The 15,065-nt window shown below is 46.0% G+C and overlaps 1 protein-coding gene across 3 annotated transcripts; it reads right to left on the reverse strand.

Annotated features, from left to right (window-relative positions):
- Window positions 1–9,668: 9,668 nt before the first annotated feature.
- KLF4 (KLF transcription factor 4) lies at window positions 9,669–14,504 on the reverse strand. Of its 3 annotated transcripts, XM_065947150.1 has the most exons (5): window positions 13,995–14,502; window positions 13,766–13,886; window positions 12,096–13,089; window positions 11,832–11,996; window positions 9,671–10,747 (listed from the first exon to the last, which is right to left on the reverse strand). In XM_065947150.1, the coding sequence occupies exons 1-5, from the start codon at window positions 13,997–13,999 to the stop codon at window positions 10,572–10,574; spliced, it is 1,461 nt and encodes a 486-aa protein (XP_065803222.1). In that variant the 5' UTR covers window positions 14,000–14,502; the 3' UTR covers window positions 9,671–10,571. The 3 variants fall into 3 exon arrangements, with proteins under 3 accessions (XP_065803221.1, XP_065803220.1, XP_065803222.1); XM_065947149.1 differs by having other exon boundaries at window positions 9,669–10,747; window positions 11,832–13,089; window positions 13,766–13,882; window positions 13,995–14,504; XM_065947148.1 differs by having other exon boundaries at window positions 9,670–10,747; window positions 11,832–13,089; window positions 13,995–14,504.
- Window positions 14,505–15,065: the final 561 nt, after the last annotated feature.

The raw sequence follows: 15,065 nt of genomic DNA on the forward strand, positions 1-15,065 counted from the left end.
CTCTTCCCTACTAGCGTCTCCTGCATTGGCAGGCGGATTCTTTACCCCTACACCACCTGGGAAGCCTAAAGCTCCCTAGGACTTACTTAACCTACACTTAGGGCTGCTGGACAGAAAGATTTGGGTGCAAACCTAGCTCAGAAATCGAGCTGAGCTGAGAAAATAGAACAAAACCAAACTCAAATGTAGGAAATGTGCCAAATCAGCACGTTTTAAGTTTTTAAGAATTTTTAAAATTTTCAAATTATCTATTCATTTATTTATTTAGACTGCGCTGCACAGCGTGTGAAATCTTAGTCCCCCAATCAGGGGTGGAACCTGTGCCTCCTGCAGTGGAAGCACGGGATTAACCACTCGACCTCCAGGGAAGTTCCATCAATACATTTTTTTTAGGAGGGACTCTTTTTCCTTCTGCTGCCGCTAATGCTGAATCATACACTCACATTAAAAATCTGTCCATTTACCACCTACACTTAAGGTTCAGGGACCTGTGGGTTTTGCCGAGCAGGTCAGTCTATGGCCCGTTGTAGACTGAGGATGAGGTTCTAAACAGTCCTAGACAGGAATAAGATTCTACAGCAGCGTAACTGTGGAAACTTGGGGGCCTCAGTTTCTTTAGGTGACACTTTTCTTGGACTCCCTCAGGCTCTGACGGTCATGTGTTCCTTGAGTATTAACCAGCTCCCAGACTGTGCTCCCTGCTTTGCAGAGCCTCCCCTGCTTCCGAGATCAGAAATGGCTCTATGAGTCATTCGTCCATGCCCCGAGGCACAGACCCAGACCTATTTTAGGTTGAGATCCCGGTTAGGGGAAAAGGGATTATCTTCAGATATTGGGAGCATTAGGAGAATGTTAGCAGAGCGTTTTGGAAGATGGCGGTGAGGGAGTGTTTCCCATGGGACGTGGCTGAGAAATGTGGGCTCAAAGTCCAACCCTCCAGCGTGCCACTCCTTTTGGCTGACTTCCTCTTGGGCATTCTCCATTCAGGGGGGCCTTGGAGTATATGATCTTCTACACAAGATACTCTTTTAGGCTAGCCTCCAACTGGCCTATCAAATGCTAGTCTTTATTCTAACAGATTGAATATATGTGTCAGGTACTTTTGGAATCAGTGAATGAAATACCCAGGAAGAAAAGCATGGCTTACTTACTTTTGATGATTTTATAGAAGCTGTGGTGGTGCTGTGATGCAGAAACGGACTGCCTTTTCTTGAGTCATTATCCAAACTGGAGCACAGAAGAATGTGGTGTATTTTTAATGGAATGACAGATAAGATTACTTGTGTCTATTAGAAAGAAGGGTAGATTAGGTTAGTCTTGTCCTTATAGCTTCCTGTACACCGAATTAACCCCTGTTTAGTTTTAAAAACTAACACATTCCACGGAGGTGAGGAACAGAAAAAGTTCCAAATGAAGTTAGCTTGAGTTTACCTGGGAGGTGGTGTGATGTGGCAGAAAAAGCCTGAGCTTAGGAATCAGGTAGGTCTAACTTCCCATCTTAGCTGTGTGACCTTGGGTGAGTCACTTGCCTCCTCTGGGCCTCGGTCTTCTCTACTACAAAATGGGCATAATCACAAAACAGTAAACATCTAGCCACGGCCTTGGCACACCATAGGTGCTCCGTGAACCTGAATGCTTTCCATCTACCTCCAGCTCACTCAACCAGCAACTCCAGGTTCCCAGGACCTTCCTCCAAACATGCAAGAAATGTTTTCTTGTGGTCAATGGCAAAGACCAAGGATGGAGAAACCAAAGAGTTAAAAAGAAAACAAACAAACAAATAAACCATGTGTCCTAAACCTAGCATCTAAGAAATTGTTCCTCCTCACGCAATTTCTGTTCCAAGTTCTGTGTGGCCAATCTGGGAACACTGTCAAAGCAAATGTTAGTTAAAAATTGTTTACCAAAGGACAGGTAGTTAAATATCATGTACAGCTGAGAATTTTGTTATCGCAAACCTACAATAATTTTTCTCAAACCTTTCTTTATAAAGGAGGACATTGACCGGAAGTGTTCAAATAGGTCCTGAGGTGGTCAGAGGATTTTTTTTTTTTTTCCTTTCTGTTCTTTTTGTAGATTTACTGTCTGATCAGCCATCTGTAGTGCTTAAAAAAAAAAAAAAAAAAAAAGCCCAAAGTGCCACACATTCTAATTAAGGAACTAATAAATGAAAGCATGTGTGCACCTATTCCTATGAGTTATTTGTCAGTTGCTAAATAGATCACTGGCTCAGTATTGCTGGAGCCAGAGTAGACTCCACCATTCATAGAGAAAACTGATCTTACTTAATCAGTGCAAATATTTGGCTGTGCCGTATTATCAGTTTTTTCACAGGCAGTATTGATTGTATATCAGAACAAGAAGACGAAAATAAAAAACTCTAAACCTAGAAGAGGTCATGTGCTTCCAAATGCAAATTGAAAGCCAAACATTAAACAATAGGGATCTTCTAATCCTTTTACAAAGACACAAATTGCAAATCAGACTCCCATGCCAGACTGGCTTTGCCTAACAAACTCTTTAATGCAAAGAATCCCTTAGGCAAAGCCGCCCCTGTTTCTACAAGCTTTGGCACCAAGCACCAAAAGAGTCTATGAAGTCAGTTATGCTGCATAATCATAAAGTTAATTGTGCTTAGAGCAAAATCAGGTTGTTCTCCTGGTCTAGATAGACAGTCTCCAAACTTTAGAAACCAAAGGTACCTGGATTTGCAGATGAAGCTCCACTTTGCTGGGATCATTCATTTCAACAGAAGTTTATGATATTTTGTTGAATAATGCCAAATCCTTCATGCTGAACCTGAATAATGTGTTTCAACATGCTTTAACATGCGCCTGATAAACAAGTTGAACGTATCTAAAATAATAAGCAATCAAGAAAATTGTAGGGAAAAAACGGCTCATGTGGTTGTAGCCAACGTAGTTAAGTCTCTCAAAGAACTAACTATCCAATCACTTTTCCAAGAAAGGTAAACAATTTTTACTGGGTTACAATGTGGATAGAGCAATTGCATTAGGAAAAAATATCTGTAGACACGCACATTTATATGTACTGATTCATTTTTTATTCCATCGCTTTTGCTTTTTGCACAGTTGCTGGTAAGGTAGGTGTTGAACAGATTATATATGTTTGAATGAAGTTGCACGGAAACAGAAAGCAGAACAAGTCAGAATTATATTTTTATATTTTTAGGAAATGGTGCCTATGTTCTCCAGTGAGGAGCATGGTGAGTAGTCCCCATCTTAGCTGGTAAGGCAATACTAGAGAAGCACAACAGAGAATAATGAAGCAATTTTGGGACATCAGAGCACAATATCACATTGAATTTAGAACTTTCCTTTTAAAAAAATGATGTATGTATTGTAAAAAAAAAAAAAAAAAACCTGCATCCCCCTCTAATGTCCCCTTGGGTTCTCAGGCTGCAGCCATCAGCTCTTGGCTTTTTAAGTGAGACCTAGGTCCTCAACAGTGTTCAGATTCCCCACTTGATGTGACCTTGGGCAAGTTGCAGTCTTTTATCCTGGCTTCAGTTCTCTCCTTGAGTTGAAGGGTCTTGAAGACCCTTTCCTGCTCAGACCGCCTGTGTAATTTTATAGCTTTCAGTGCTTACAGTCTGTTATTCATTCCTCTGCGAGGCAGTAACAATGCCTCAAAGGCAGGGAGGAACATTTGTCAATTCTATGCACTGTTTTCTAGAGTCAGTTTTCTAGAACAGTTTAGACATGTTCAGAAGTAAGAAAATTACTGTCATCCAAGCAGCAAGGAGTGTCACAAGCTTGAAGAGCAACAAACTTGAAGAAGAATAGGTGACCCTTCCTTATTTGGGCAGACTGGCCAATCCAGGATCCTAGAATGGAAAGTAGCTTCTCAAAGCTTTTAAAGTGTTTGTCTGTCGTATGTTCACAGTATACTTACTTATATTTTCACCCTTGAAAGGAGGCACAATGTGTATCCAAAGGGAAGAAAAAAAGACTTCTTTTTCCCAAATTCTGGCTTCCTAAAGGCCATGCCCAGGAGTCTCCTAACTATGTCCAGTGGGTCACCTGACACCCATCTGCCTCCCCTAATACACGTCAACACCACCCCCTCCCATCCAGCTATGAACAAAATTCTTTACAGAATCAATACTGAAAAACGCCCAGCAAGGAGGAGTCCTTTAAAAAGAAATGCCCGGCTTTGGGGCTAAATAATCAATAAATGATTAGTTATATTCAATGAAATCCAGGAACTACAGGTATTCAAGGGTACATAGGAAAGCTTCCAGTGCTCTTCAGGAGCTCATGTTTGCTGGGGGAGCCAAGCCCATAAAATCTTTTTTAAAGTTTTTATTGAAATATAGATGATTTACAATGTTGTGTTAGTTTCAGATATACAGCAAATGACTCATGACTCAAATATATATATATATATATGTAGTATTTTTTCTTTCTATAGATTCTTTTCTGTTACAGGTTTTTACAAGATAGAAAAAAAGAGTGATACAGAGAGGGTCTTGTTGGTTATCTATTTTATATTTAGTGATATGTATAAAATTTTGTGATCTATAAGGATATGATTTTAAGGAAAGATCTAGATGGAAGGGGTGGGAGGGCTTTTTAAGAATTACCTATGAATGATATATGAGTGCTTGTTGGGGGAATATGGGTCTTTTGAGAAGCAGCAGAGACCAGCATCTGCCAGCAAAGGCTCAAAGGCTGAAACATCATGCACTGAGGGGTCCAGAGTAGTTTTGCCTGGCTGGTACACTTACAGTGTGATTGGACACTTAAGGAAATGAAGCTTGACAAGTAGTGAGGGGTCACAGTTTAAGGCTTTACCCACTAGGTCCTAGGGACGTTGGGAAGGTAATGAGTAGAGGAGGGGCTTGACCAGATCTGTTTGACCGGGAAAGCTGTGTGCTGAGACAGATTCAGGTGCTGCTCTTCCACTTCACACTAAAAGTATAAATCATATTCGTGGCAGAGTGATCAACTCCAGAAACTTCTGCAGGAAACTTCCCCATCTTGTCTACCTTGACAAAGGCAGTCTCCTGTTAACTGGGAGACAGAAAGTCTGGGGCTTTTGACTCCTAAACAGGTTTACTGGAAGAACCTGGATGTTAGTAAATCCTTCTGAATTGGGGTGTAACCATTTTGCCTGTAGCCCTACCAGCCCAGCAAACTGGGGACAAAAGCATTAGAAGAGAAGTGTTTCGAGCATGCCAGCAAGAATGAGAAACAAAGACAAAACACTAGCATGTAAAGGAAACCTTGGTTTCTTCGTCCATAAAATGGGGATGAGAGAGGAAAATCCCACCCCTACCTTTTGTTTTGAGGATTGTTTGAGGTGATGGAGCGTGTAAATGCTTCAGAGAACTCAGACAGTTGTGCAGAAATAAGAGGTGATTATATATATCAGCAAGTGACCAGGATCGGAAAAGGGGTATGCTTGCCTTTACTGAAAAATTCCTTCCATGTGTCATCACAAAGAGACCCCACTTATGGTTTTCACAAATTCACGTTTCTTGTTGACTTTCAGCAAGTGTATCTAGAGTTCCTTCAATTTCCCCATAAAGTTGCTTATCCGTTTTAGCTTTTTTAAGAGGTCATGCAGGTAGAGTAGGGCTTCCCTGGTGGCTCAGAGGTAAAGAATCCACCTGCCAATGCAGGAGATGCAAGTTCAATCCCCCTGGAGAGGGATGGCAACCCACTCCAGTATTCTTGCCTGAGAAATTCCATGGACAGAGGAACCCAGCGGGTAACAGTCCATGAGGTTGCAAAGAGTCGGACATGATTTAGTGACCAAACAACAACAACAATGCAGGTGGAGAATGTGAGTGCATTTGCTTTCTGGTCACCATTCAGTAATATGTTGATTGAGTACCAGGTAGTACAGATTCAAACATTATAGCTGAGATAGATGTTGTAACCCCACTCAACCTCTCAGCCTCAGATACCTTGGACTGGACATCCTTGACTATTTTCCCTATTTGATTTTAGATAATTGTCAAATCTCTACCTACAGCTTCATCCACCCATCTATTTATGTGTCTCTCCATAAACAGCTGTTTCTCCTTTCTTTTTCTGTTTAGATGATAACATGTAACATACATGTGGAAAGAAACCAAAAAATGATGGCAAATGGCCCTCATACTCTGGAACCTAATAATTATAATTATTGTGTTGTATCAATGAGAAATGTTCTAGTAGGCATACCCAAATGTCAGAGGGATTCTAGAAGTGTGAATTTATTTCCTGTCGTTGTTACTAAATTAGAATTCTATTTATTTCCTCCTTTTCCTTTAAGAACAAGTGGCGAATGACATTTGGGAGGACGCGTTGCAACATGCTGACTCATTTAGGGTGTTGAGAAGACTGAAACAATTCGAAAAAGTGATATTATAGCACAGGCATCGGGGAAAACAATTAGAAAGATGGACTCCGGATGTTTGTGTTTCCAGAGAAGCCACTTGACTGATATTCCTACACCATGCCCTACCTCCCCCGCAACTAAGTCAGCTGTCTATGGTAGCCTAGAGGGCAGCCCGAAAGATTTTATGTGTTTATGCTAACATTTTGGCAGATGGTTTCCTTTGCATTTTGACTGTGACCAGGGCGTTGAACCCCTAGGTACTTCAGAAGGATTTAAGAATTTATTAGTTTTTTAGGAGATGGTGAGAAATTTACTCAAAATTTATTTTTTGGGGCTAAGTTAAAGCTTTCCAAAGGGTGTCTGTTCTCAACTTGCATTTTAGTTTCACTTAATGTGGGGAGGGGGGAGATATTATACAATCAAATGCAATCAAAAGCATTCTGATTGGACCAGTACTATCTTTACATTTTCACAGAGTATAGAACATTCCGTGATATAGTCCACAGCATTCGTTATGTAGAGCAGTCTTGGTAGTTTTGTGTGAAATATGACTGAGTGCTCTGCATGTGAACAGTGAAGGAGTTTCCTAAACAACTTTTAGGAAGCAGAAATAGTTTCAGCTTAGAGCTGTAAAAATATGTCACTATACAGTAGTGTGTAAAATGTGCTCAGGAAAGACGAGGAAATAAAATACATAAAAGGTTAATACATAATAATAAACACAAGGACAAAATGATAAATACACAAAAAAGGTTTGGGTAGGTCTGGATGGTGTGTGTGTGTGTGTTTTACAAGATAGGGAGAAAGGTGAAGGTGGGGAGGTAGAGAATAAGGACCGTAAATTCACTTGTGAGTGTGTGGTATTATGCTGAATGGAGCTTCAGAAGCCAGAACAGGTGGCTACATAGGCTGCTAAATTTAGATATTCCCATAGATCAAAGTACAATGGGTCCCACCACTGCTTGTTTTAATATTTTCCCTGCAGACTTGCTTCCATGGCTTAAAGACTGTCTCACTTCGACTTCCTTATACGTAAAAAAAATTGTATGTAAAAATTGTGACTCTCCAAATCTGAAACAACTTTGCTTATTTCTAAAAACCCTGGACAGTTTTTTTAAAAGGATTAATCCCTGATTGTCCTGCTTGAGATGGTGAAGTTTCCTGTTTTAACAAACCCAAAGAAGATTGTAGGAGTCAAACAGGTTCTCAGGTTCAAAGAATTATTTTGCTGGAAGAGGTATCTTGTTGGAAGGGAAGAGACTGAAAGTCTGTTGATGTGTAGGAAACACTATTGTTAATCCTGTGTGTGTGTTCGCGCACACACACACACAAGTTAAAATCTAGGACATATAAAATTAAATGTCATGAGGAAAATGTAATAAGCAGGCATCTCAATTATTGGGTACTTTATTATACAGTATAAACGGCTCTGTAATGCAGTAATGACAGTACACCTAGGAGCTCAGAACTGATAGGTACTAAAGTAAATAGTTTAGCTATTTGTGCATCTTGAATAGTTTTGTCCTGTTACATTTTTAGAAAATCTCACTTTAGATACCAATGCTTTCTTCTTCAGGTTAGAAAAAGTTAATGCAATATTTCCTCCCTATGACACAAGAAAATTTAAACACATTTACTATGTCTCAGTATTTTATGGTGTTTTTTCTACCTGAGATGACAGACACTTAGTAAACAGGAAAATGGTAAAACAAGCTTTTGATAAACACTTTTCACACACAAACTACATACCAGAAACCTCTGTATAAGAGAAAGGTGGATTCCAAGAGCAGGAACCATAATTTAATACAAAGAAAAGGGTAACAGAATGTTGACTTTCTGTTTAAATAATTTTAATTGCTCCTTTAAAAATAAAGCCTAAATACTTGCACTTATACCCTTTTAAAAAGTTTCTCCATTTAAAATACGTACTTATTTTGGAATAGTTAGAAATGAAAAAATTTAACCCAAGAAAACCAGCATTAGTATCTTGATGTTTCCTTCCGGTCTTTACTCTTAATTTTCTGTTTCTTCTCTCTCCTTCAATGCACACATTTGAACTTATACAATTGGAATTATTCTGTTTAGTCTTATATCCTGCTTTTTCCACTTAACATACCGTGAGCATTTTTCCATGTCATTAAATATGCTTTGAATATGTTCTTGGCCACATAAAATTCCAACCTATTGATGCATCTGTTTTCTTTTAAGCTAAGACACATGCCACGTTTTCCAATCATGCTGGACTCTTAAAAGCCAAGGAAAATACTTTGTGTTGATCCACCATGAGCCTCTTACGAATTTCTGTTTTTCATTCCATTTATAAAATGTACCCACAGTGCCAAAACACCTCTGAACACCAGCTATAATGGACAGGTAATAAGCAGTCTAAAGAAAATGCCAGTCAGCTTCTGTCCGCTTGACAATGTTAATTAGTCACCCACATCACCATTACAAATACACAATGTCAACAAGTGTCACAAATGCTTTTTTCCACTCTGTGACAGCCACAAATGAACTTCAGATTCTTGGGTATCCACCGTAAAAAAAGTTTTAAGCTTTAATAATTCAAGAAATATGCTACCAACTTCCAAAAACACGGTTTAAAATGTACTCAAATTTACATTACCCTTGGTTTTGTGACTAAGTCATTTTTGCCTCTTTTGTTTCAATGAAACAAAAACTGAAACAATGGGGCCGGCTTATCTGAGGACTGATGAAGTTTTAAAAATTTGCTAGAAACTTTGGTTCTACCCTCTTTTGGAGCTCTAAAAGTAATGTATCTGTAACACACAAAACATAAGTGAATCCTTTAATCCTCAGGAGGGCACTGTGGAACTGCGTTCTTGATATTGTCCACTGTGGGGAGGTTCTTTTGTTATACAAATTGTTCTGAGTGCAAGGCCAGGCCTGGGAAAGAGACTTTTACATTTTCTTTTGATTTTAAAGACCAAACCATAAAGATCTTTTAAAATGTGAAACTGGAACATGTATGTTTATGACTCCTCTCATGGTAAACTGAGCAAACTGAAGAATGAGCCGTTTCTACCTGGAAGTTCATAGTCAAGTAGGAAAACTGTTTTCCTATATCTTTTAATGAACATTTGAAAGAGAAACCTGAACTAGCTAAGTTTAATTCTATGATCATAAATCCTCAGAACTTTCAGCCCACATTATACAGTACTCATTGTAAAACTAAGCAGTCTTTTCTCTTGAGATAAAGTCGGCTTTTTGGGGGTGCTTTTCCCGAGCTTTACCCACTGGGTTTAAACTGCAGTTTCTGTTATATGCTTTTCCCGGGGAAAAACAACGCAAAACAAAAACAAGGCTCAGATAAAATATTATAGGTTTATTTAAAACTTAATTCTCACCTTGAGTATGCAAAATACAAACTCCACAAAATGTTCATTTTTTTTACTTTGTAGTTTACAAATATACAAAATAGAAGTTTGCTTAAATTTATATTACATATTTATTAAGGCAAGGAACTATATAGAAAAAACATTTGTTCTGCTTAAGGCATACTTGGGAATAAACCATTGTACAAATTATTGCACATCTGAAACCACAGTGCATAACAGACTGTCTGCATAAAAAGATTAAAGTAAACCAGGTGTATTTACCTGACTTAGGTCATAAATGTAGATCGGAAGACAAAAATAGATTTTCCTTGTCAAAGTATGCAGCAGTTTGAGAACTTTGGCCTCATTTGGTACCTTTAGAACCAAGACTTACCAAGCACCATCGTTTAGGCTATTAAACACCATTTTCTGTACCTGAATTTCTTCCTCTTCTTCTAAGATCGTCATAATGGCTTTTAGAAGGCAAACAGAATACAAGGTGATCTTTATGCTTATATTGCATCAAAACAATTCTCAAGGGGTTCTGGTCTTCCCTCCCCCCAGCTCTCAGATCTAATTTATACCCTGATATCCACAACTTCCAGTCACCCCCTTGGCGTTTTGTAAGTCCAGGAATATATATATTCAAGTTGGATTTAGAATTGGAATGATAGAAGATCCAGTCACAGAGCCCATCTGTTTTTTTTTGAGTTTGTCTTTTGGTTTCCTGCTTCTCCTGATTATCCATTCACAAGCTGACTTGTTGGGAACTTGACCATGACTTTCCAGCCGGCTTCCTCCCCTCACCGGGAAGACAGTGTGAAAGGTAAAAAATACTGAATTCTCTTCTGGCAGTGTGGGTCACATCCACTGTCTGGGGATCTAAAAGTGCCTCTTCATATGTAAGGCGAGGTGGTCCGACCTGGAGAAGGCCCGGTCGCACTTCTGGCACTGGAAGGGCCGGTGCCCGGTGTGTTTGCGGTAGTGCCTGGTCAGCTCATCCGAGCGGGCAAACTTCCACCCACAGCCGTCCCAATCACAGTGGTAAGGCTTCTCACCTAGAAAAGAGAATAAAACTCGCTGGAAGCTATTCCTGAAGGACGAGATTGTCAGAACGTGCAGGCCAGACATCAAACCAACGCAAGTACCCCATTCCGAAAGGATCCAGGAAACGTCTTTATACCTTCTCAAGGCTGTATTAAACTCCAGATCATAAACAGGAATTTTATGTGTGTTTTCTTTTGCTCTTTTTTTTTTAAAAAGGGAAATCAGATAATCGCAGAAAACACAAAAACCACTTAAAACTATACTTGTTGGACTAACGTTTTCATTCTTTTGAGCAAAGGTAGATAGGGGCAGGAAATGAATTTAGAAATTATGACTGTTAGTGTGTCTCTCCTAACCCAAACCAAGCAATAATATCCTATCCCACTACAACTGGTTCTAAAAAGTGACAGGACTATGGCTGATTCATGTCAATGTATGACAAAACCCACTGAAATGTTGTGAAGTGATTAGCCTCCAACTAATAAAATAAAATTAAAACAAAACAAAACAAAACAAAACCAAAAAAAGTGACCAGAGACTACTTTTCCTATACCAGTACTATTAATGAAAGCTATACCTTAGTGACCTTCTGTACCTACTTACATCCAGAGATTCTCTGTGGTGACAATCTTAAATCAAAATCTCAGCAAGCCTAACCATTAAGTCCTTGAGAGTTAAATAAAACCTAATTGTTAGGACTAGAGAGGGGGAGGGGGTGAACCCTGGGACGGGAACAACCAATAAAAATAGTGGAGAATACAAAACTGCTTAAGAAACTTATCATGACTTTGCACAGCAAGGCATAATTTCTTGATTACAAGGGCAATGCTTTGCTCAAACTCGAAGAGGCCCACCTGCAGCCTGGAATCTCCCCGCCTTTCAAAGGCCTAACAAAACTGCACTTTCAAGCACTGATACCATCCGCCCAGCAAAAGGCTCCTGGGCAAAATAGTAGGCGCCAGTTTGCTGTTCTCTCCTGTGATCCAGGAGATGGAGGAGATAGACTGCACCCCACATCCCAAGGGAGGCCCTGAGGAGTGTCGAGGCTGGACATCAGCCGCCCCCCACCCCTTCCACGGCTTCGAGTCCTCCTACCTGTGTGGGTGCGCAGGTGTGCCTTGAGATGAGAACTCTTCGTGTAGGTTTTGCCGCAGCCTGCGTAATCACAAGTGTGAGTGGCCGTCCTTTTCCGGGGCCACGACCGTCTCCCCCTCTTTGGCTTGGGCTCCTCCGGCATGCAGGAACCGGGTGGCATGAGCTCTAGGGGTGAAGAAGGTGGGGTCAGCGTCATCCTGTGTGCCCCGGACGGCCGGCACACGCAGGGCTCCCCAGCCCCAGCTATGCATCCCCGGGACTGACCTTGGTAATGGAGCGGTGGGACCTGCGGCTGCATCTGGTCGGGCAGGAAGGGAGGGTAGTTGGGCCCGGGGTGGGGATGGAAGCCCGGGGGGAGCGGCAGGGCAGGATGGCAGTCCCGGCTGCTCAGCAGTTCCTCCGCACCCAGGGTCGGGGTAGTCCTGCTGGGGAGCTGCCGCCCCAGGGGAAAGTCGTGCGCAGGTGGCCGGTGGCCATTGCTGAGAGGAGGTCCAGTGCCCAAGTGGGCCTCTAGGGGCCGACCGACGGTGCACGAGGAGACAGCCTCCTGCTTGATCTTGGGGCACATGCGTGGCGGCCCGCCGCTGTAGGGCGCTACCACCACCGGGTGGCTGCCGTCCGGGCTGCCTTTGCTAACACTGATGACCGACGGGCTGCCGTACTCGCTGCCGGGGGCACTCAGCGACGCCTTCAACACGAACTTGCCCATCAGCCCGCCACCTGGCGGCTGCGGCTGCTGCGGCGGAATGTACACTGGGTCCAATTCGGGCCGCAGGAGCTCGGCCACGAAGCCGCCGGAGGGGCTCACATCGTTGATGTCCGCCAGGTTGAAGGGAGCCGTCGGAGGGGGTGCAGACTCCCGGCTGTAGAGGAGGCTGCCGCCCGCGCCGCCCGGCGCCGCCACGCCCGGGTCGCCCCCGGCCCGGATTGGATAGCTGAAGCTGCAGGTGGAGGGCGCACTGGCTGGACCGCTGCTCGACGGGGAGGACGAGGATGAGGCTGATGCCGACGAGGACACCGTGGCGGCCACGGACTCCTGATGGGACAGCGAGTTGGAGAGGATAAAGTCCAGGTCCAGGAGATCATTGAACTCCTCCGTCTCCCTCCGGGGCAGGAGAGCCGGGTTGCTGCTGCCGCAAGCCGCGCCGACTCCTCCACTCTCCAGGTCGGTGGCCACGGTCGCGGCCGCCAGGTCGTAGGGGCGGCCGGGAAGCACTGGGGGAAGTCGTTTCATGTGGGAGAGCTCCTCCCGCCAGCGCTGTGGGGACAGGACGCGAGAGAAACAGTCAGTGCTGTCCCTAACTGCCACCCGATGTCAGTGGTGGGCCCGCCGCGCCTACACCGCCTAGACACGGGGACCGGACGGGCAGGAAGGGCCCCGGGGGCTGTGGGTGCCAGTGCTGCAATCATGGCCCACACCCGGGTCTGAGGAGAGGCGGTGCGTGGATATATGGAGGATGTTAGGTTGTGTCTGTCCGATTGCGTGTGAGCGAGAGCGAGGCTCGCCAGCCTGGGTCCCTCCCCCGCCGGATCCCGGGGACGCTCCCGCCGCCCCCGGAATTGGGACACCGAGGTTCTCTTGGGGCGCCCTCGCCACGGGGACGCCTACGCGCCAAGCTCACTCTGGCCCAGCCAGTGTCTGGGGACACAGACACCTCCCGCCCGGTGGCCCGCGCGCCCGCCCTGCCGCTCGCGCGCTCCGGGACGTGTGCGGACCCGGTGTGCGCCCCCGGCGGCTCCACCGCGTCGGGACCACACGCATGTACAGCTGAGCCATGGGCGCGGAAGCCATCCCGGGTAGCCTGCGGAGGAGCCCGTGCGGGGCCACTCCTGCCCGTCGTCTAGAGGTGCTTGGTGACCCCAGGGCTCCGCCCGTCCCCATCCCACCCACAGAAGCCCACCGGAGGGCCCCGAAGGCCCGGCCCGACACTCACGTTGTTCGGGGCACCTGCTGGACGCAGAGTCTTCTCCCTTCCCGCCGGGCCGGACGCGAACGTGGAGAAGGACGGGAGCAGCGCGTCGCTGACAGCCATGTCAGACTCGCCAGGTGGCTGCCTTCGGACCGGGTGGGGAGCAGAGGCAGAAATCAGGGGCCACTCTCGACCGCCGCTCTGGCGCGTCCCATCCGCCCTCACCCCTCCCTGCGCCCCGCGCCGCACCTACCTCATTAATGTAGGGGCCCCAAAGGTCCTCGGGAGTCCGAAGCAGTAGGGGTACCCGAACCCCAAAGCCAACGAAGAGGAAAAAAAAATCAGAAACGAAGCCAAAACCCCAAATTGCCCGAGATCCTTCTTCTTTGGATTAAATATAAAAGGGAGATGCCTTAAAAAAAAAAAAAATTCCTTTGTATACAAAAGTTCTTAGAAAAGTTGTAAACTCGTAAAAATAGACAATCAGCAAGGCGAGTTAAGTAGGTCCGGTGGCCAGGATGCGCTCTCTTCGACTCAGCAGCGTCCCCCACCGCTGTCGCGGTCGCCGCGGCTATCGCCGTGAGCGCTGGGGCTGTGGCCGGGGTGGCGGGCGGGCGGCGCCGCCAGGTGAGACTGGATGCGGTGGCGCGGATCTGCGGACTGGGCGGCGGCGCGAGGCGCGGAGTCCGGGGGGCTGCGCGGGGCGCGCGCGGCCATGGGCGCTGGCCGCGGGCGGGTGAGTGGGTGGGTGGGGGGCCGGAGGGGCGGGGAGGGGCACTTGGCGGCTCCCGGTGCCGCCGCCGCCCGCCACCGCCTCTGCTCCCCGCGCGCCCGCAGCCGCGCTCGCTCTCTCAGGCCGGGGAACTGCCGGCGGCCGCCGCGCGCTCCTTACTTATAACTTCTCCGCTCCCGCCCTCCCCCCGCCTCCTACCCGCTGCGCGCTGGGGCCAGCCGCCAGGCCCCGCCCCTCCCTTTCTTCTCCCCTCCTTCCAGCGGCCCCCCCGCGCGTTGCCATGGCAGCTAAATAAACAAACTCGGCGCACGTGGGGGCGGGGAGGAGGGAGGGGCGCAGGCGGGGCCCGGCGGGCCGTGACGCCAGCCCGGCAGCTGGCGGGCAGGAGCCGCGCTGACGCCGGCGGCGGTGGCGGCAGCGGGCCCGGCGCAGGGATTTGGGTACGGGGCGCAGGTCCGGTCGCCGGGCGACCGGGACAGTCGGAGTCGCCACGGGCCGCTCCTTGAGTTCGAAGCTCGCGGCCAAGGGGGGTCGGTAGGGGAGAGGGGGACTGTAGCGCGACCCCACCCCCGCGCCGGTGCGCGCTTGCCG

The sequence above is a fragment of the Muntiacus reevesi genome, chromosome 10 (genome assembly GCF_963930625.1).
Source record: "Muntiacus reevesi chromosome 10, mMunRee1.1, whole genome shotgun sequence".
NCBI lineage: Eukaryota > Metazoa > Chordata > Mammalia > Artiodactyla > Cervidae > Muntiacus > Muntiacus reevesi.

Bases quoted from the DNA above. Each gene is read 5' to 3' on its own strand.
- KLF4 (XM_065947148.1), bottom strand. The intron at 13,090-13,765 runs GTGAGTGTCGGG...CTGTCCCCACAG, and splicing joins CAGCAGGTGCCCCGAACAAC to CGCTGGCGGGAGGAGCTCTC. The intron at 10,748-11,831 runs GTAGGAGGACTC...TCTCTTTTCTAG, and splicing joins ACACCTGCGCACCCACACAG to GTGAGAAGCCTTACCACTGT.